At 36.1% G+C, this 23,468-nt stretch overlaps 1 protein-coding gene across 1 annotated transcript in view; it reads left to right on the top strand.

Moving 5' to 3' along the window:
• The window catches only part of CEP85L (centrosomal protein 85L), a 154,508-nt gene that overhangs the window by 83,851 nt on the left and 47,189 nt on the right, over nucleotides 1-23,468 (top strand). The window contains exons 4-5 of the mRNA XM_082669082.1: nucleotides 3,916-4,037; nucleotides 13,073-13,190. Of these exons, the coding sequence (XP_082525208.1) occupies nucleotides 3,916-4,037; nucleotides 13,073-13,190 (240 nt within the window). The remainder of the gene's footprint in view (nucleotides 1-3,915; nucleotides 4,038-13,072; nucleotides 13,191-23,468) is intronic.

Here is a 23,468-nt window from a genome sequence, read left to right as displayed (position 1 = left end):
TTTGCCTATGTAGGATAGCACCGTAGCGATGAGTAGATAGGAAATTATAGCCGAGATAGTGCATTGTATCATCTACAGAGCATCTTTGAGTACTTACATATCCTCCCCCAGCAGGCAAGGCCTTCATTTCCCCTCAGTCCTACTTTGAGGTAGAGAGAAAAATAAAGTCTAGGCCCATGGTTAGTATATTTTGTTTTTGTTGAGTTAGTATTGCATTTTGTGGATGTAGCACAGTTTGTTTATCCATTTATCAGTTAATGGTTTGTTTCCAGTTTTGGGTGATTAAACATTTGCCTTCAGGATTTTGTAGACATACGTTTTCACTTCTTTTGATTAGATACCAAATTCAATTCCCCATTTAATCAGCTTTGCCCCTTCGGAAGTTAGTTGACCAAATGAAATAAGTCAGAGAAAGAAAAATACTGTATGATGTCACTTGTATGTGACATCTAAAAATGCCAAACTCATAGAAACAGAAACTAGAATGGTGGTTACCAGAGGGTAGGGGGTAGGGAAATGGGGAGATGTTGGTCAGAGGATACAAACTTCCAATTTGCTATAAATTATAATAAAAATAAAATTTCATCAGTTGTTTCTTTTCTGTATATCTTTAGTAGTACAGCGTTGTTTATATAGTATGCAAAATCATAAAGGTACAGTAGCTGCCTTGCTATTTGAGATGTCACAATATGATTTTAATAACTCTTGCTAGGTAATTCAAATTGTGTTCTATAACTTCATTTAGTATAGCATGCCCTATGGCCTCATTACAAAAGCCTTAAAAGGTAACATGTTTCCGTAATTGTCATTTTCAGTGATAGGTAGATATAAACAGGGTTTTAAAATTACGTGTAACTCCACCTGCAGCATTAGGTTGTGTGTCAGGATTCATTCTCCTTTTTAAACTACTTCTATGAATCAGGATTAAAGTTTCGTAGGAAGACTGCCATGCTGCTGATTTGGTAATTGTTTATTGCGTCTTAATTACAGAGAAAGGGTTCCTTTCCTTTATTTCTGTTTGCTCAATTTTATGGGTCAATTTTTGTTTTCTAAAGGGTTTAGGTTAAGGGAGCTACAAATCAGAAGAATAAAGCTTCATGTTTTGTTTTATGTATATTCACTGGATGTATCTGGCAAGTACTTCAGCATTCCATCCTGTCGGTGACTCAGGTGCTATAAACCAAGTAGTACTGTTGTTTGCTTTTGTCTTGCAGATCTACTTTTTTCTTCTCTTTATTCCCTCTTTCTTGATGCCAGGAAGTTTTATAAAACAAGAAAAGGCTTTTCCTTAAGTTGTCAGCCATGGGAAAAATTTTAGCAGATGACTGGTGGAAGAATAGAATAGTTAATGTCTTCTTGAAAAGATCATCATCTATTGTCTAGGCACTTGTCTTACTGAAATAGGTACAAGATATGTAAGGTAAAGCATAGCTTAAAATATTATGGTATAGGTCATTCTGATTTGTGTTAATCAGCAGTGGAGGAAACTTTTATAAAGTTTTGGAAGAGGATACCATAGATCCTCAAGCTATCTTAGAAGTTTTTTGTTAGGCATGGTAACAATATACAAAAACCAATATTTAAAATATCTGTAACCTGTTATCAGGATATTAATATATAATTCAATATATAAATAAAATATATATTCACTTTTATTCTACAAATAAATTAAATATTTAGTATTATAAATTATAGCACAAATGGTTCACCATATCATTCTGATAATTTCCACATCTTATGTTGAGTTTTGGAATTATTGATATGGTCTTTTGTCTTGCTTAGTTTTTACCAGTTTTAATGAATTCCTGTTTGAGCTGCAGTTTGACAAAATAAATTTCATGAAATGAGTACCTATTAAACTGATAGTCATTAAGTAACATGGAGTTGCAATAAGCATAGACTTTCTCTTAATATCAACAATATTGTTTATAGTGCTTAATCTTCTCTTGGTTTTTAAGAGTAGTTACTTTCAAACATATTTTCCAGTTCCTGTAATGCTATGAAATTTGAAATACCTCTTGGTCAACTGGGCCATAGTAGAAAGAATGAGACAGTGTGGTGCTCTTTTGTTGGGCTGCCTATATTTGAATCCTAGCTCTGCCAACTAAATATAAGCTGGTAGGTAGTGTTGGGGTGGGGGAATTTTGAGGGACTGACTAGTAGAAACCAACCAATCAGGAAGGATGCCATAAATAGTGTCTCGAGGGCCCCTTTTTATGCCAGGAAGTAACTCTTTATTTGTTGGATGATGGAAAGTTCTCAGGATTGGGTTTGGGCAGCAGCTAGTGTTCAACCACAGTGAAAGTACTTCAGTACTGCTACAACTAATATATCTATACTGGTGCATACTGGCCCAGTATCAGCCTGAGCTATATGTTGGGCAAGAGAAAGAGTGAAATTCAAAGACCAGATCTCTGACTAACCTGTCTCTATAACCCTATGTGTCACTTAGACTCCAAATATGTGACCATCTGACAAAGTTATATACCCTGTTATCTAGTTTCTGCGCTTCTTAATCTGATCACCTTGTGCTGTCTTTGTGCTGCCTGAAACATCCTGTCCTAGTATTACTTGACAGTCATCTTAATTTAAAGGTTTAACCTAGGACTAGTTGATGTCACCCAGTTAGTGGTTTATTCAGAAGTAGGTCTTGTCAGTAGCATCTTTGGAAAACAAAGGATAAAAAATATTGCTGCACATTTGATTCTCCTAAAGTTGCTTTGTGGTGTTTATATAGCATCTCTTAGCTTGCCAAGGAATTTATTTTCCTATCTGATTTACCAGTTGTATTGGAAATTCACTAGTTTCCTAGAGCTACCATAACAAAGGACACAAACAAGGTAGCTTAAACAACAGATATTTATTGTCTCACAGTGTTGGAGGTTAGAAGTCCAAAATCAAGGTGTCAGCAAAGTTAGTTCCTTCTGAGGGCTGTGAAGAAAAATCTGTTTCAGGCCTGTTTCTAGTGGTTTTCTGGCAATCTTGTTGTGTTCCTTTGCTTGTAGATGTATCACTCCAATCTCTTGTTTTCATCTTCACATGGTGTTCTCTCTGTATCTCTTTACATAGTCTTCTGTGTGCATGTCTGCATTCAGATTTCCCCTTTTACATCAGTCTCATGACTTCATCTTGACTATATCTGTGAAGTCCCTATTTCCAAATGAGGCTACATTCTGAGGTATTAGGGGTTAGGACTTCAACATCTTTTTGAAGGGACACAGTTCAACCAGTACCACCAGTATTAAAATTTTGATTTTGTTTCAATGATAGAAATTTGAGGATATCTGCTGTATTTGGTTTTGTTATTATCTGTTTTAAATATCTTAAATTTTTCTTAAAGTCTAAATCGAATTTTTTCTTAATGATATATAATAAACACTGGAGACCAGTAATCATCTAGATTATCTGCTTAATAGTCATCTTCTATGGATATATTTACTACTTTGTGAAAATATTTTAGCTTTTGAAATTTCAGTGATGTGATGAATGACAATTTGAAGTCTGAATGCTACAGATACTATTTTTATTCCCTTGTGGAAACCCTTCTGGTAATGCTTGTACAGTCTAGCCTTGGTATGTTCTTTCATTGTACTCCTTCCTTAGGCAATGATTAATTTCTTATTTCCAGAAAGCTTCCACAAGGTAATGAGAACAGGATCTTACATATAGTATTATAATAATGTTCTCTTGTCACCAATTCTTCATTAGATTTGTACATTTACTTTAGAACTTCCTTGAAATTCTTCAAGTTATGTTGTATTCACACGTGTGATTTAAGATGGTTTTTTAAAAAAAATCAAATGGACAGTTCTCTATTTTTTTTAAAATGAAAATCACTGGGAAAATACAAGGTGACATATAAATATTCCCTTTAGCCACTTTTAGTATACTAATAGTTTAAACATGTTTGTGCAGGTTTTGACTGGATCATCTCGTCAAAGTTATTCACCTCCTGGCTATCAAGATTTCAATAAGTGGGAATCAGTGCTGAAAATAAAAGAAGGACTACTAAGGCAGAAAGAAATTGTAATTGATCGGTGAGTCTTTTTTTTAATTACTAAATATTTCAGGCATGCCGAAATGTAGATTAATAAAACAAATATCTTTGTACCCACTGCTTAGAGTTTAAGAAATAGAACCTTACAAGTACACTGATGTCTCATGTCTGTCCATCCCCAATCCCAGTACTTTTAAGAACCACTATCAGAACTGAGGGTCAGTTGGTTTATCTGCCTATCTATCTATGTATCTGTCTATCTGTGTCTGTTTTCTACCATCTTCTCATTTATATTAGGGTAACTCATTATTTGGAAACTCCTCTCCATCTTTTTTGTACATGTAACAAGTTAGCTGCAATGCTGATGAACTATCAAAGCTAGTGTCTTTGTGTTTTATACTTGGGAACTATCAAATTGGAAAGCTACTTTAAAGTGGTAGCTTCCTTTAACTAATGTATGTTAGATCTGATAGCACAGAAAGCATGAAAATCATGAATGTTTAAAATTAAATGACCTACAGATAAGAATTTTGAAAATTTTGGGAGACATTTCCAAAATTTTGCCTGTTTCAGTACCAAAGCTCTGAAAACAAATTTCTTTATAGTTGCATATCCTGGTAATTGGGAACTAGTTTGAGGAGGCATTTTTTCTTAATCAGTGCTAGTTACTACTTATTTTCATGTGCTTATATGGGATAAAGTAGTAGATATTTTAGCCTTAAAATTAAATCCTAATTCAAATCTTTAAATATATTTAATAGTTGAAATTTGAAAAGATTTTGCTTAGAAACTTAGCAGTGTTAAGCAAGATCTGCTGGGAAGTAAACTAGAGCATAGACATCTGGGCGTCCTTATTCTCCACTATGTTCTCAACGTCTTGAACAGAACCTGGCACGTAGTACATGTACTTAGTGCTTGATACTTCCATGTTTGATAAATGAATGAAGATTGTAAGAGATAGTTATAATTGATTTTATGAAAAGGCTATTTTAAAATATTAGATGCTTCTAGTACAAGTGAATTTTATGTATAAATAATTATAGACCCTGTTGGATATATATTTTGAACACTTAAATAATTTAACTCATTGTATAGACTTGAAATTAATACCGTTTTTAAGCACACCAAAATTCAGACTTTCATTAATATGAATAGACTTGCCCTCAATCAGAATCACTTGGCTTTTATTATTTTTTAAACACCATTATACCATTCTATTGGGTATGTTAATAAGTGTCTTAGTTCATTTGGGCTGCTATAATAAAATACCATAGACTGGGTAGCTTATAGACAACAAATATTTATTTTTCCCACTTCTGGAGTCTGGGAAGTCCCAAGGCACCGGCAGATTCAATGTCTGGTGAGAGCCAACCTCCTGATTCATAGATGGCCGTCTTCTTGCTGTAACCTCCCATGATGAAAGGGGCAAGGGAGCTCTCTGGAGCTTCTTTTGTAATGGCACTAATTGCATTCATGAGGATTCTGTCCTCATGACCTAGTCACCTCCCAAAGGCCCTCTACCCGCTATACCACACATTGGGCATTAGGATTTAATGTGTGAATTTGGAGGGGGGGGTGTATGTCACAACATTCAGTCTATGGCAGTAAGAAATGCAGATAATTATTGATGTAATCTATTAAAATATATTTATATTTGTCAATTCTGTATATATAGATGGATACTAAGGAAATAATCCAAAATCATTCAAGTTGCTCAGTTGGCCAATTCTGTTATTTAATTAAAAAAAATTTTTTATTGAAGTATAGTTGATTTACAATGTTGTGTTAGTTTCAGGTATGCAGCAAAGTGATTCAGTTTTATTTATATATATATATATATATATATACTTTTTCAGATTCTTTTTCCATATAGGTTATTATAAAATATTGAGTATAATTCTCTGTGCTATACAGTAGGTTCTTGTTGTTTATCTATTTTATATATAGTAGTGTGTGTATTTACTCCCAAGTTTCTAATTTATCCCTTTCCCCCATCTTTCCCCTTTGGTAGCCATAAGTTTGTTTTCTATGTCTGTGAGTCTGTTTCTGTTTTGTAAATAAGTTCATTTGTATTATTTTTTTTAGATTCCACATGTAAGTGATATCATATTATATTTGTCTTTGTCTGACTTACTTCACTTCGTATAATAATCTCTAGGTCCATCCATGTTGCTGCAGATGTCATTATTTCGTTCTTTTTTATGGCTGAGTAATATTCCATGGTATATATGTACCACACCTTCTTTATCCATTCATCTGTCAATGGGCATTTAGGTTGTTTCCGTGTCTTGGCTGTTGTAAATAGTGCTGCAGTGAACATCGGGGTGCATGTGTCTTTTCAGGTTATGGTTTTCTCTGGATATATACCCAGGATAGCATTGCAGGATCATATGGTAGCTCTCTATTTTTAGTTTTTTAAGGAACCTTCATACTGTTATCCATGGTGACTGTACCAATTTACATGCCCACCAACAGTGTAGGAGGGTTCCCTTTTCTCCACACCCTTTCCAGCATTTATTATTTGTAGACTTTTTGATAATGGCCATTCTGACTGGTCTGAGGTGGTATCTCATTGTAGTTTTGATTTGCATTTCTCTAATGATTAGCAGTGTTGAGCATCTTTTCATGTATCTTTTGGCCATCTGTATGTCTTCTTTGGAGAATTGTCTATTTAGGTCTTCTGCCCATTTTTGGCCGATTCTTTATCTAGTCTCATTTATGGATCTGTGGTAGCCACATTGTCAAGTAGGAGTTGGCTGGCCTAGGCTAGCCTTATCTGGATGGTCCTTATGCTCCATGGGGGTCTGTCATCCTCCAGTATGCTAACCAGGGTTTGTTCATAGGGTGAAGTTCAAAGAGAAAATGAAGCACACATGTTCTCTTGGAGCTTAGGCTCAGAACTGACACAAAGTCCCTATGGAGAATCTCTGTACCCTTAGTTTAATTTCTCTGTGAACCTAAAACTTCTCTAAAAAATAAAGTCTGCTTAAAAAAAAAAATCACTTCCACTATGTTCTTATTGGTCACAAGGCCAGGAGACTTCACCTGTGGACAGTAGGAACAGCAAAATCACATCAAAAAGGAGTATGAGTAATACAGGGAAGGGAATACTTGTGGATATTTTTGTAAACAATCTACCACACCCAGTGTCTTAAATAATCTTTGATATTTTGCATGCTTATTATAAAGTTTTTGATGATTAATGCATTTGATATTATATAAAACAGAGGAAGAAAAAGTAGCAACTCCTATTTCTAAAGCAACATGACCAGAATTTAAAAGTAAAAATGTTTGGGCTTCCCTGGTGGCGCAGTGGTTGGGAGTCCACCTGCCGATGCAGGGGACACGGGTTCGTGCCCTGGTCCGGGAAGATCCCACATGCCGCGGAGTGGCTGGGCCTGTGAGCCATGGCCGCTGAGCCTGCGTGTCCGGAGCCTGTGCTCCACAATGGGAGAGGCCACAGCAGTGAGAGGCCCGCGTACCGCGAAAAAAAAAAAAAAAGTAAAAATGTTCATATATAAAGATCTTTATAACACATATAGTGATGAAAATTAGAACAAAATTATAGTATAATTTTTTTCCAGGAACCAGATTAGACTAATGGCCTTTAAAATGGTGATAACACATGCAGAGACTATTTCAGAGACAGAATTGACAGGATTTAGTTTCTTCCTGGATGGAACTGAGAGTAAAGATGCTGAACTTTTCTACTTTGGAATACAGTGTGGGTGATGATACCTTTTAAGTCACTTAACTAAAAATTGTATGCTGGATATTATTCCTGAAAATATCAAGTTATTCATGATTGCATGAGAAAAACGTGGGGTTTTTTTTTTTTGCAATGCATATAGCTTTCGTAGATTTTGGATAATTAGATCAAAACAGATAAATGTTAAGGAAAAATAACTGCTATAGAAACTGTTCTTCTTATGGTTACCAGTGGAGAAGAGTCGGGTGCGGGGAGGGATAGATTGGGAGTTTGGGATTGACATGTACACACTGCTATATTTAAAATAGATAACCAACAAGGACCTACTGTATAGCACAGGTAATTCTGCTCAGTATTCTGTAATAACGTAAATGGAAAAAGAATTTGAAAATGAATAGATACATGTATATGTATAACTGAATCACTTTGCTGTACACCTGAAACTAACATAACATTGTTAATCAACTATACTCCAATATAAAGTAAAAAAATGTTTTTAATTAAAAAGAAAAAGAAACTTCTTAAATGTTCCCCATCTTGTGAGAAAAAGCAAATAGGTTTATTTCAAAAACAACTCAGAAAAAAAAGGAAGAAACCTGGTTTCTAATGCTCTATATTTGACACTAACCATTTAGGTAATTCTGAATAGGGTACTTGACCTTTTGCATATTGATCTTCTCATCTGCCTGGGTACAAGGAGTTTCACCACTTAAGCAAAAAATGAGGTTTTTGAAGATCACTCTTCTATGCAACTCTCCTCTCCCACCTAGTTGTACAGCATGAGGATTAAATGAATAAATGTATGTAAAAAGCACAATACTGTCTGATGCATAGTGCCCATCAGCAAACAGTAGCCACATTATACATGTTTTGTATATGTAATAGTTATGTTTACGTGCTTGTCTTTCCTCAGTCGACTTTGATCTCTTCACAGAAGATACAGTTTCATGTACATTTTATTACTCATAGTAGGTACTCACTAAATATTCATGCAGAGCAAATAGCCTCATTTTAATGAAAAAGAGGTTAAGGTTGTTGGTTAACCTATGCTGTTGCTGATACTAGTAGTTCATATGATGATTTACACTTAGAAATTGCATAGCTTGTGCCGCTGAATTGAACAGATGAAATATAGGGGTAAGTCAGTGCACTGGAGCCAGATTCAGAGAGGAAACCCTATACCCTCTGTGGTGACGGCTGAGTTAATGCTATTAGTAAATGATACTGGCAGTATAGAGGAGAATTCTCATTTTGTCATTACTTGCAATTTACAATATAGTATCTACAAATCTTCTTAAGATCTTGTCCAACAATAGAGAATCTGACTGGCCATTGTTTCTGGTTCTTGGAAAGGAGACTGTAAATCTTTAGAATGTCTTTTTTATTCATGAGCCCTGGAACACACCTGCATTTATGCTAATGAGGTGATTCTTGGGCCCTGGATAGCAGCTTCAGCTATTTACCATAGAGACCAACACTGTGATCAGAGGGTTGGGACTTTTGAGCCAGTCCAACCTCCAGGGAGAGGAGGAGGCTGGAGATTGAGTTCAGTGATTTAATCAGTCTTGCCCACACAATGAAATTCTATAATAAAAACTCTGGGAACTCTCCAGATTTGTAGCCATTTGGTTAGAAGTGTGGATGGTCTGGGGATCCCACTTGAGTCTGGCATCTGAAGTGAGGCTTTCTTGTTGGGGATCATGCCCTTAAAGCTGTGGAGTCTGATGCTAACTTAAGGTGTTTAGTGTCAGAATCAAATTTCACACAGTGTAGCAGTTGGCCTTGAAACAAAATAGATTCAGAAATTGATTTTATAAAGCTATATACTTAGGTGTAAACAACCAAAATAGATAGAAACAAACTGTTGAAACTGTATTTAAATACTCAGATAAGCTGATAAAAATAACCAAATCTTACTTCAACACTTGTGATGGAGAATAAATATGACTCTTGCATTATGGGGTCCGTCTCAAAGTAAAAGATGTTCTGCAAATTGCTATGAGCAAACTGTCATATGTTAATTGATCATATCTGTGAAGTTGGAATTTTAATAACTTTTAATAACCATGATATGTACACTTAGGCCTTGCTTTAGAAATATGATAAGTCCTAGCTTCTAAAGCAGATGAGTTAGAAGGACATTTAATATGAATTCCATTGAAAAAAAATCCACACTATACCAAAGAATCCACCACTGATTTTAAGTTTACCTAGCAAAATTATAATGTGATTTTACTTCCACATGTAATTAAATGAGAGACATATACATTGCTGAAGGCTCAAATGATAGCATTTTTTAGTAATAAAATATTTTAAAATTAAGGTACAGACTTTTTTTTAGACATACTATTATGCAATAGATTACAGTATAATGTAAATATAACTTTTATATGCACTGGGAAACCAAAAAATTCGTGTGACTGGCTTTCTTGGAATATTCAGTTTATTGCCACGGTCTGGAACCAAACCTGCAATATCTCCAAGGTCTGCCTCTAAATGTAAAAGCATCCTTTTAATATACTTTGGGAGTATTTTCAGGCTATACTCCCTTAACGCATTTACCGTTCTTCCTCTGACTACTCTTAGGATTTTCTCTTTATCACTGATTTTAAGTCATTTGATTAGGATGTTCCTTGGTTTAGTTTTCTTTTTGTTATTTGTGCTTTGGGTTCTTTGGTCTTCTTGGATCTGTGGGTGTGTCATTCTCAGCAGATTTGGAAAAAATTTGGCCGGTTTTCTACAAATACTTTTTCTTCCTCATTCCTCCTCCCCTCACCTCCCCTATAGGGATTCTAATTACACATATATTTGGCCTTTTAAAGAAATCCACAACTCATTGATTCTAAGTTTTTGTTTTGTTTGTTTTGTTTTATCTATTTTTTTTTTTCTGTTTCTTTTTGGATCATTTCTATTGATATGTCTTCAAATTCCCTAATCTTTTCTTCTGCAAATTCTAATCTGCCCTAATCCCATTCAGGATAATATTTATGCCTTCCATGTCTCTGCTTAACATATTATGTCTTTCTTCTAGTTTCTTGAACATATGAAAATAGTTACAATAATTGATTTCGTGTCCTTCTCTGTTAATTCTGTCATTTGTGTCAGTTCTAGCTCACTTTCAGTTGATTGGCTGTTCACCTTATTGTGGGTCATATTTTCCTGCTTCTTTGAGATGCCAGGCATTATGAATTTTAACTTGTTTTGGATGTTACATATTTTTGTATTCTTTTTTTAAAATTTGTTTATTTTTATTTTTGGCTGCGTTGGGTCTTGTTGCTGCACGCGGGCTTTCTCTAGTTGTGGCGAGCGGGGGCTACTCTTTGTTGTGGTGCATGGGCTTCTCATTGCGGTGGCTTCTCTTGTTGTGGAGCATGGGCTCTAGGTGTGCAGGCTTCAGTAGTTGCGGCACTCGGGCTCAGTGGTTGTGGCGTGCGGGCTGTAGAGCGCAGCTTCCGTAGTTGTGGCACACGGGCTTAGTTGCTCCGCGGCATGTGGGATCTTCCTGGACCAGGGCTCGAACCCGTGTCCCCTGCATTGGCAGACGGATTCTTAACCACAGCACCACCAGGGAAGCCGTTATTTTTGTATTCTTGCACTTTGTTCTGAGCCCTAAATTGCCCTCAGTTGGAAATTGCTGCTAACTGATACCCTGTAAATTATGAAGTTTTGGCATTTGGGAACAGGCACAATTCCGGGCCCGATGTGAGCCTCAGGCACTGATTCTTCTAATCTTTTTGGCTAACATATCCCCCACCCCCACCCCATAACGCCCCCTCCCCACTTAAAGTAGTTTCTTCATGCATTCGTTAGTTAACACTCAACTGAATACTCAAGGTGGCTCTGCACTGTGAACTCTAGCTGCCTTGATTTCTCCAGATTACCAGCTTTGTTTTTTCAACTCAGAGAGGTCACTTTCCCTGTTCAGAGGCTAAGGCTTAAAACGCTAATCTCTGGCGATCTTAGGACTCATAGAATTTGTTGTCCACCTCCCAGAAGTCACGGTGATTGCCTGTTGTCCAGTGTCTTGAGAGTCTTTCTTACCTGTATTTTGTTCCATTTTGTAATTATGTCAAGGGGAAGGGCAAAACTGGTTCCTGCTACTCCATCCTGGCTGGAAGAGGAAGTTTAGTTTTCTTTGTAAAGTTTTACATTATTTGAAAAGTACCATGTGAGTAATCTCTCCTCACCTATCTGTTTCCTGTTTGATATTTTCTGTGTGGATGTTCATAAAGGATAGCATATCTGAAAAACAAATAAAAACAGCTCTGAATAGAATAAGCTCTTTGATGCAGTCTGAACTTGGTCCAAAAGTTATTTTGTAAGTAATTTTGGAAAACATCAAGCTATTTGTTTACCCACATGTATCCTTATTATTCCTTGAAAGCACGTGCTCTTGCTCTCTTTTGCTCTCACTCTCTCTCTTATAACCTTAGTATGAGACTTGTTATTAAATTTTTGAAGATTAATGATAATACATATAAAGGTCTTAGCATGTTGCCTGGCACATAATGGTTTTCAAATGTTTAAGGATACATATTCACAAAAGTTAAATAATTTGATTAAAATAAGCTATGGGGCTTCCCTGGTGGCACAGTGGTTGAGAGTCCGCCTGCCGATGCAAGGGACACGAGTTCGTGCCCCGGTCCGGGAAGATCCCACATTCCACGGAGCGGCTGGGCCCGTGAGCCATGGCCTCTGGGCCTGCGCGTCCGGAGCCTGTGCTCCGCAAAGCTATGATCCACTGAGGAAATACTTGAACTTCAGTGTGCCTGGTTCCAGCATGAGGTTATATTAAAATGAAATTTCAGAGCTATCCAGAGATGCAAATCTGCCACCATGTGAGTTCTCCATCGTTGGTGATGTGTATGTGTAGACCATGCAACCTGGATGTTGTAGATAAGATGCAGGCATAGTACAGCAGTTGAGCTAGATGATATTTATAAAAATACCTCTCACCCCGACAATGAAATTTTCAGAAGCTTCAATTGGTATTAAGTGTTGAACAGAATTTGGACGAATGGAAATAATAATATTAAGGTAAAGACATTCCAGACTGAGATTGAAACAGTTTTTATGTTAGGCAACAAGAAGAAAGAGAGCAAAGCATGACTTTGTTCGAATCTAAGAAGAGTATTCTACAAAAGATTATGTTCTTTAAAGTGTCAGAAGTACTCTACAGTATAAACTTTTTCTGTATTTAACATATCTCATGGTACTGTGGTTTAAAAAGATTTCCTATTATGAATTTTAAGATTGATCATACTTTTAACTCTTATGCCAAATTAGAATACTGAAAGTTCTGCTTTTAATTATCACTTAGAAAAGTATATTTTTTGTAATGTGGTACCTCAACTTATGTTTTGCAGGCAGAAGCAACAAATTACCCACCTGCATGAAAGAATAAGGGATAATGAATTACGAGCACAACATGCCATGTTAGGACATTACGTAAATTGTGAGGATTCTTATGTGGCTAGTTTGCAGGTAAGATTATAAAGGATTTTGTAGTCGATTTATTAGTAAAACATGTAAATTATATACTAAGCTTGAAAGATTAGGACATTTTTTGGAGTTAATAATCTGTTCACATGGTTCATATTTATATGTGTAGTGAAAGATGTCCAAGTGCTCTTTTCCATCTGTCCAGTTCACACCCTTTCCCCACACGAACAGGAGCTACTATTAACAGTTTCTAGTGTAGCCTTCCAGAGTTGACTTATATCACAACAAACACATATAAATGTATTTTATCCTCCTACCTTCACAAAAGGTATCAAAATAAATACAGTATTCAACACCTTGCTTCTTTCCCTTAATATTATATAAAATTATATAAAATACAGTGATTATTTTCATATCATTACATAGGCAGCATCCCTTTCCTTTGCTTTTACAGCTGCTTGATTTCCCATTTTATGGAGACAGCATAATTTATTCAACCTGTCTCTACTTGTCAAAATGTGGGTTGTTTCTAGTTTGGGACTATTATACATAATCTTATAAAAGTGAAACGCTGTACTCATTAAACAGTAACTCACCATTTCACTTCCCGACCCCTGGCAACTACTATTCTACTTCATGTCTCTATAATTTTTATTACTCCAGGTATCTCATGTTAAGTGGAATTATACAGTATTTGTCTTTTTTGTGACTAGCATATTTCACTTAGCATAATATCCTTAAGGTTCATCCATGTTGTAGCATGTGTCAGAATTTCCTTCCTTTTTAAGGCTGAATAATATCCCATTTTATGTATACCACATTTTGCTTTTCCCCTCATTTTTCAATGGACACTTGGGCTGAATCCACATTTTAGCTATAGTGAATAATGCTGCTATGAACATTTTTTATATTATTTATTTGGGTGTACAAATGTCTCTTTGAGACCCTGCTTTCATTTCTTTTGAGTATATACCCAGAAATGGAATTGCTGGATCATATGGTAATTCTGTTTAAATTTTTGAGGAACTGCCACACTGTTTAACCACAGTGGAGGTACCATTTTGCATTCCCATCAGTAGTGTACAAGTGTTCTAGTTTCTCCACATTGTCACCAACACTTGTTATTTTCTGGGTTTTGATAGTAACCAACCTGATGATATCTCATTGTAATTTTGATTTGCATTTTCCTAATGATTAATGATGTTGAGCATCTTCATGTGCTTATTGGCTACTTCTGTATCTTCTTTGGAGAAAGGTCTATTCAAGTCCTTTGCCCATTTTTAGATTGGACTTTTTGGTTTTTTCTTTATTGAGTTTTAGAGATTCTCTATTCTGGATATTAATCCTTTGTCAGATATATGATTTGCAAATATTTTTTCTCATTATGGGGGTTGCCTTCTTATTCTGTTGATAGTCCTTTGTGTCTTTTCATGCACGAGATTTTTAAATTTTCACGAAGTCTGATTTGTCTACTTTTCTTTTATTGCCTGTGTCTTTGGTGTCGTAACTAAGAAATCATTACCAAGTCCAGTGTCATGAAGCTTTTGCCACATATTTTCTTCTAAGAGTTTTATAGTTTTAGGTCTTAGATCCCTTACAACTTAATTCTTGTATATGGTGTTAGGTAAGGGTCCAACTTCATTCTTTTTGCATGTGGATATCCAGTTTTCCCAGCATCATTTGTTGAAAAGACAATCTTTTCCCCATTGAATTGTCTTGGTACCTTGTCAAAAGTCATTTGACCATATATGTGAGGGTTTATTTCTGGGTTCTCTATTCTGTTCCATCAGTCTATATATGTCTCTCCTTATGCCAAAACCACACTGTTTTGATTACTGTAGCTTTGTAGAAAGTTTTGAAGTCACAGAGTGTAAGTCCTCCTCTGTCCCCCGTTTTCAAGATTGTTTTGGTTATTTGTAGTCCCTTGAGATTCTATATGAATTTTAGGATGGGTTTTTCTATTTATGCAAAAAATATGTTATTGGGATTTTGAATAGGGATTGCATTTGAAACTATAGATCACTTTGAGTAGTATTGACATCTTAACCATATAAGTTTTTCAGTCCGTGAGCATGGGCTATATTTCCATTTAGTTGTGTCATCTTCAGTTTCTTTCAGCAGTGTTTTTTAGTTTTCATTGTACAATTCTTTTATTTCTTTGGCTAAATTACATCTTAAGTATTTTATTCTTCTTGATACTATTGTAGATGGAATTGTTTTCATAATTTCCTCTTCAGATCATTTATTATTAGTGTGTATAGAGATGCAATTAAATTTTCTGTATTAACTTTGTATTCTGATACTTTGCTGAATCCATTCTTTTTTTTTTTTTTTTTTTTAATTTCTCCAGCTCAAACCCAGGAGGGTGGAGATACATTTTTTTTAAATATTTATTTGGTTGCACTGGGTCTTAGTTGCAGCAGGCGGGCTCCTTAGTTGTACCATGTAAACTCTTAGTTGCAGCATGCACGTGGGATCTAGTTCCCTGACCAGGGATCAAACCCAGGGTGCCTGCATTGGGAGCATGGAGTCTTATCCACTGCGCCACCAGGGAAGTCCCTGAATCCATTCTTTATTGCTAAAGAATGTGAATGATCATATCATCTGTGAACAGTGATAATTTTACATCTTCCTTTTCAATTTGGATGCCTTTAATTTCTTTTTCTTGCCTAATTGCTCCAGCTAGAACTTCCAGTACTCTGTTCAGTAGAAGTGTTGTAAGTGGGAATCCTTTTACCTGATCTTAGAGGAGATGCTCTCAGTCTTTCACCATTGAGTATGATGTTTCCTGTGGGTTTTTTCTATATAGCTTTTATTATGTTGAGTAGTTTTCTTCTTTTCCTAGCTTTTTGTGTGTTTTTATCATAAAAGGGTGTCACATTTTACTACATGCTCTTTTCAGCCTCAGTTGAGATGATTGTTTTTCTTTTTTTGCTGTTTTTTGTGCTGTATAATAACATTGCTTGATTTTTTTTTTTTTTTTTTTTTTGCGGTACGTGGGCCTCTCACTGCCGCGGCCTCTCCTGTTGCAGAGCACAGGCTCCGGACGTGCAGGCTCAGTGGCCATGGCCCATGGGCGCAGCCGCTCCGTGGCATGTGGGATCCTCCCGGACCGGGGCATGAACCCGTGTCCCCTGCATCAGCAGGCGGACCCTCAACCACTGTGCCACCAGGGAAGCCCGCATTGATTGATTTTTGAATGTTAAACCAGCCTTACATTCCAGGAATAAATCCCACTTAGTCATGGAGTATAATCCTTTTTATATACTGCTAAATTCAGTTTGCTAATATTTTCTTGAGGATTTTTATATCAGTATTCAAAAGGGTTGTTGGTCTGTAGTTTTCGTGTAGTGTCTTCATCTGGCTTTGGTATCAGAATAATGCTGACCTCAGAATGGGTTAACAAGTGTTCCATCCTCTTCCAGTTTTTAGAAAAGTTTGAGAAAGATAGATATTAGTTCTTCTTTAAATGTTTGGTAGAATTTGCCAGTGAAGCCATCAGGTTCAGGGCTAGGGCTTTTGTTTGTTTGGAGATTTTTGATTACTGATTCAATCTCCTTACTAGTTGTAGGTCTACTCAGATTTTCTACTTCTTCATGATTTAGTGTTAGTAGGTTTTGCTTCTAGGAATTCACCATTTCATCTAGTTTTTCCGCGGGCTTCCCTGGTGGCGCAGTGGTTGAGAGTCCGCCTGCTGATGCAGGGGACACGGGTTCGTGCCCCGGTCCGGGAAGATCCCACATGCCGCGGAGTGGCTGGGCCCGTGAGCCATGGCCGTTGAGCCTGCATGTCCGGAGACTGTGCTCCGCAACGGGAGAGGCCACAACAGTGAGAGGCCCACATACCGAAAAAAAAAAAAAGGTTTGTTAATTTTGTTCTTTTCAAAGAACCAACTTCTGGTTTCATTTATTTTCTCTATTATTTTTCTATTCTTTATTTCATTTATCTCTGCTCTGATCTTTATTTTCTTCCTTCTGATAGCTTTGGATTTAGTTTGTTCTTCTTTTTCCAGTTCCTTATGTTGTAAAGTTATGTTGTTGATTTGAGATCTTTTTCTTGTTTTCTCCATATGGATTTAATATGTATTTCTCCTAAGACTGACGTTGAACTTCTTTTTATATATTTAAGACCCATTCATGTTTCTTTTTCTGTCAATTGTTTTTTCGTATTTTTTGCTTATTTTTTCTGTATTGGTTTTTTTGCTTATGGATTTTATGAACCCTTTAATGGAAAAAAGTTAATTTCTTTTACATATAATTTGATTTGATAATGTATTTTCTGAATTGTCATAATATTTTCATTCTATTTATATCATTTTCTCATTCTTTTCCTTTATCTATTTTTTTCTACCATGAAGTCTCTCTAATTCTGATGAGTATTTATAAATAAACCATTTTGGAAATGAACCCATTTAACAAACAATTATTAAACATCCACTGTGCTAAATTCTGAGGTCACAAAAGTGAAAAATAGTTCCTGCCTTCATGAATCTCAAACTATAAAGGGAGAGACCATATAGGTAAACACATTTACCCAATCCTTTAAAATTTATTATGATTCCTATAGATTAGGCATTGTCTAGGTGCTAGGAATAGAAATGTGAATGAGATTGGTTTTGTCCTTGAGAGTACAGTCTAATGGGAACACAGACATAGGGTCTATGACGCCTCATAACAAAATTTATGTGGCCGGAAGGACTACTTTCTCAAATTATTACTGTTTTTAAGAATTGTCCTTAATATTTGTTTTTATATATTTCTATGTAAACTTTATAATTGGCTTGTTTATTTACAAAAAGAAGAAAAACTATTGGCAAGTTACTTAATGGTGGTATGTACTTCTGTTTGGTCACTTTCATTAACATCTTTATTCCTAGAATTAAAAAAATCAATTTAAGTGGAAGTCTTTCCGCCATTATATTTTCAAACTTGTAGTTTTATTAAAGGCATTGTTATATTAAAATCGGGACATATTAAAGACCAAATAACTATCAGACTTCTTTGAGGCAGAGGCACTTAACAGAGATTCCAGCTTGTTTATCATACTTCAGTTACTAGTGTATCAAATACCTTGTTATTATGTGGCTTCATCTTCAAGTTCCATCACATGATAGCAAGGCTCTGTCATACTGAGATTAATAGTGTACAGTTATTCGAAAGTGGTATTTCTATACTACTTAAGTAGTATAAGTTGCTTTGATAAGGGTATTTTAATAGAACCATGCAGTTTCTCCTTATAACTTTATTATTCTGAAGAAAGGTTTTACTTGAATTATACAATTATTATTATATTACCAAAAGCATTTAAAACTTACATTATTTGCAAGCTGAAGAAAATGTTTTTTGACACAGCATCAGGCCAGAAGAGGGCTCTCTAAGTCAGTCTGCAAGGACAGATAGAAATATCTGGAAAGGTAAGGAAAATGGGCTACTAAAAATATTAGAAGAATTTTAAATTATGTGGGGAATTAAAATATTGTTGAGAAATTCATTTTAAAAGAAAAGTACAATTAATAAAAGGAAATACAAGGAAAACCCTAAGTACTAAATGATATGATAAATATATAAGATAAACATTTTTCCAGGAGATTGATACAGAGAGTGGATAAAACAGCAAAAGTTCAGGAGAAACAACTAATAAGATAATAAAATTTTCTTTAGTGAAGGAATTATTTTGGCATGTGAATAGTGTTATTTTTCTTCACTTTTTCATTGAACAGATTTGACATGTAATATGGTGTAAGTTTAAGGTGTGTGGCGTGTTACTTTCTTACATTTGTATGTAATATGATTGCTATTGTAGTGGTATTTATCACATTACATAACATATATAGTACGATATAATTGTCTGTATTCATTACACTGTGCGTTAGGTTTTTATGGCATATTTACTACTTGTTAAAGTTTTACCCTTAAACACCATCACTCTTATCCCCTGTGGGAGCTCCCCACCGCCCATCCCTGGTAAGGAGGTACTCTTATGTTTTTTACAGGTTTAACTTTTTTAGATTCCACATATAAATGGTATCATACAATACTTGCCTTTCTCTGATTTATCTCACTTAGAATAATGTGCTCAAGGTCTACCCATGTTGTCTCAAATGGAAGATATCCTCCTTTCTCGTGGCTGAGTAATATTCCATTGTGTGTTACATCTTTTGTCGATTCATCTGTTGATGGGCATTGGGCTGTTTCCATACCTTGGCTGTTGTGAATAATGCTGCGATAACCATGAGGGGGGATGCATGTATCTTGTAGAAATCCTGTTTTCATTTCCTTTGGGTATATGCCCAGATATGGAATTGCTGGATCACATGGTAGATTTGTCTTTTATTTTTTTGAGGAGCCTTCGTATTGTTTTCTGTACTGGCCACGCCAATTTACATTCCCACCAACCAAGTTTGGTTTTGTTTTTTTTTAAAACATCTTTATTGGAGTATAATTGCTTTACAATGGTGTGTTAGTTTCTGCTTTACAACAAAGTGAATCAGTTATACACATACATATGTTCCCATATCTCTTCCCTCTTGCGTCTCCCTCCCTCCCACCCTCCCTATCCCACCCCTCTAGGTGGTCACAAACCACCTAGGTGATCTCCCTGTGCCATGTGGCTGCTTCCCACTAGCTGTCCACCCTACGTTTGGTAGTGTATATATGTCCATGCCACTCTCTCACTTTGTCACAACTTACCCTTCCCCCTCCCCATATCCTCAAGTCCATGCTCTAGTAGGTCTGTGTCTTTATTCCCGTCCTACCCCTAGGCTCTTTATGACATTTTTTTCCTTAGATTCCATATATATGTGTTAACATACAGTATTTGTTTTTCTCTTTCTGACTTACTTCACTCTGTATGACAGACTCCAGGTCCATCTACCTCACTATGAATAACTCAATTTCATTTCTTTTTATTGCTGAGTGATATTCCATTGTATATATGTGCCACATCTTCTTTATCCATTCATCTGTTGATGACAATTAGGTTGATTCATGTCCTGGCTATTGTAAATAGAGCTGCAACGAACATATTGGTACCTGACTCTTTGTGAATTATGGTTTTCTCAGGGTATGTGCCCAGTAGTGGGATTGCTGGGTCGTATGGTAGTTCTATTTGTAGTCTTTTAAGGAACCTCCATACTGTTCTCCATAGTGGCTGTATCAATTTACATTCCCATCAACAGTGCAAGAGTGTTCCCTTTTCTCCACACCCTCTCCAGCATTTATTGTTTCTAGATTTTTTGATGATGGCCATTCTGACCACTGTGAGGTGATACCTCATTGTAGTTTTGATTTTCATTTCTCTAATGATTAGTGATGTTGACCATCGTTTCATGTGTTTGTTGGCAGTCTGTATATCTTCTTTGGAGAAATGTCTATTTAGGTCTTCTGCCCATTTTTGGATTGGGTTGTTTGTTTTTTGTTATTGAGCTGCATGAGCTGCTTGTAAATTTTGGAGATTAATCCTTTGTCAGTTGCTTCATTTGCAAATATTTTCTCCCATTCTGAGGGTTGTCTTTTCATCTTGTTTATGGTTTCCTTTCATTGGGTCCCATTTGTTTATTTTTGTTTTTATTTCCATTACTCTAGGAGGTGGGTCAAAAATGATCTTGCTGTGATTTATGTCACAGTGTTCTGCCTGTGTTTTCCTCTAGAAGTTTTATAGTGTCTGCCCTTACATTTAGGTCTTTAATCCATTTTGAGTTTATTTTTGTGTATGGTGTTAGGGAGTGTTCTAATTTCATACTTTTACATATACCTGTCTGGTTTTCCCAGCACCAATTATTGAAGAGGTTGTCTTTTCTCCACTGTTTATTCTTGCCTCCTTTATCAAAGATGAGGTGACCATCTGTGCGTGGGTTAATCTCTGGGCTTTCTATCCTTTTCCGTTGATCTATATTTCTGTCTTTCTGCCAGTACCATACTGTCTTAATTACTGTGGCTTTGTAGTATAGTCTGAAGTCAGGGAGCCTGATTCCTCCAGCTCCATTTTTCGTTCTCAAGATTGCTTTGGCTGTTCAGGGTCTTTTGTGTTTCCATACAAACTGTGAAGTTTTTGTTCTAGTTCTGTAAAGAATGCCAGTGGTAGTTTGATAGGGATTGCATTGAATCTGTAGATTGCTTTGGGTAGTAGAGTCATTTTCACAGTGTTGATTCTTCCAATCCAAGAACAGGGTATATCTCTCCATCTATTTGTATCATCTTTAATTTCTTTCATCAGTGTCTTATAATTTTCTGCATACAGGTCTTTTGTCTCCTTAGGTAGGTTTATTCCTAGATATTTTATTCTTTTTGTTGCAGTGCTAAATGGGAGTGTTTTCTTAATTTCACTTTCAGATTTTTCACCATTAGTGTATAGGAATGCCAGAGATTTCTGTGCATTAATTTTGTATCCTGCTACTTTACCAAATTCAATGATCAGCTCTAGTAGTTTTCTGGTAGCATCTTTAGGATTCTCTACGTATAGTATCATGTCATCTGCAAACAGTGACAGCTTTACTCCTTCTTTTCCAATTTGGATTCCTTTTATATCTTTTTCTTCTCTGATTGCTGTGGCTAGTACTTCCAAAACTATGTTGAATAAGAGTGGTGAGAGTGGGCAACCTTGTCTTGTTCCTGATCTTAGTGGAAATGGTTTCAGTTTTTCAACATTGAGGATGGTATTGGCTGTGGGTTTGTCATGTATGACCTTTATTATGTTGAGGAAAGTTCCCTCTATGCCTACTTTCTTCAGGGTTTTTATCATAAATGGGCGTTGAATTTTGTCGCAAGCTTTCTCTGCATCTATTGAGATGATCATATGGTTTTTCTCCTTCAATTTGTTAATATGGTGTATCCCGTTGATTGATTTGCATATATTGAAGAATCCTTGCATTCCTGGAATAAACCCCACTTGATCATGGTGTGTGATCCTTTTAATGTGCTCTTGGATTCTGTTTGCTAGTATTTTTTGAGGATTTTTGCATCTGTGTTCATCAGTGATATTGGGCTGTTGTTTTCTTTTTGTGACATCTTTGTCTGGTTTTGGTATCAGGGTGATGGTGGCCTCATAGAATGAGTTTGGGAGTGTTCCTCCCTCTGCTATATTTTGGAAGAGTTTGAGAAGGATAGGTGTTAGCTTTTCTCTCAGTGATTTGATAGAATTCGCCTGTGAAGCCATCTGGTCCTGGGCTTTTGTTGGAAGATTTTTTTTGCAGTACGCGGGCCTCTCACAGTGTGGCCTCTCCAGCTGCGGAGCATAGGCTCCGGACGTGCAGGCCCAGCGGCCATGGCTCACGGGCCCAGCTGCTCCACGGCATGTGAAATCTTCCCGGACTGGGGCACAAACCTGTGTCCCATGCATCAGCAGGCGGACTCCCAACCACTGCGCCACCAGGGAAGCCCTATTGGAAGATTTTTAATCACAATTTCAATTTCAGTGCTTGTGATTGGTCTGTTCATATTTTCTATTTCTTCCTGGTTGAGTCTTGGCAGGTTGTGCATTTCTAAGAGTTTGTCCATTTCTTCCAGATTGTCCATTTTATTGGCATAGAGTTGCTTGTAGTAATCTCTCATGATCTTTTGTATTTCTGCAGTGTCACTTGTTACTTCTTTTCATTTCTAATTCTATTGATTTGAGTTTTCTCCCTGTTTTTCTTGATAAGTCTGGCTAATGGTTTATCAATTTTGTTTATCTTCTCAAAGAACCAGCTTTTAGTTTTATTGATCTTTGCTATCGTTTCCTTCATTTCATTTTCATTTATTTCTGATCTGATTTTTATGACTTTTTTCATTCTGCTAAATTTGGGGGGTTTTGCTCATCTTTCTCTAATTGCTTTAGGTGCAAGATTAGGTTGTTTGTTTGAAATGCTTCCTGTTTCTTAAGGTAGGATTGTATTGGTATAAACTTCCCTCTTAGAACTGCTTTTGCTGCATCCCATAGGTTTTGGGTCATCATGTCTCCATTGTCATTTGTTTCTAGGTATTTTTTGATTTCCTCTTTGATTTCTTCAGTGATCTCTTGGTTACTTAGTAACGTATTGTTTAGCCTCAACGTGTTTTTTTTTTTTTTTTTTACGTTTTTTTCCCTGTAATTATTTCTAATCTCATAATGCTGTGGTCAGAAAAGATGCTTGATATGATTTCAATTTTCTTAAACTTACTGAGGCTTGATTTGTGACCCACGATGTGATCTGTCCTGGAGAATGTTCCATGTGCACTTGAGAAGAAAATGTAATCTGCTGTTTTTGGATGGAATGTCCTATAAATATCAATTAAATCTATCTGGTCTATTGTGTCATTTAAAGCTTCTGTTTCCTTATTTATTTTCATTTTGGATGATCTGTTC

The sequence above is a fragment of the Grampus griseus genome (assembly GCF_964374135.1).
Source record: "Grampus griseus genome assembly, chromosome: 13".
Classification (NCBI taxonomy): Eukaryota; Metazoa; Chordata; class Mammalia; order Artiodactyla; family Delphinidae; genus Grampus; species Grampus griseus.
This window is presented reverse-complemented; position numbering and strand designations above follow the sequence as displayed.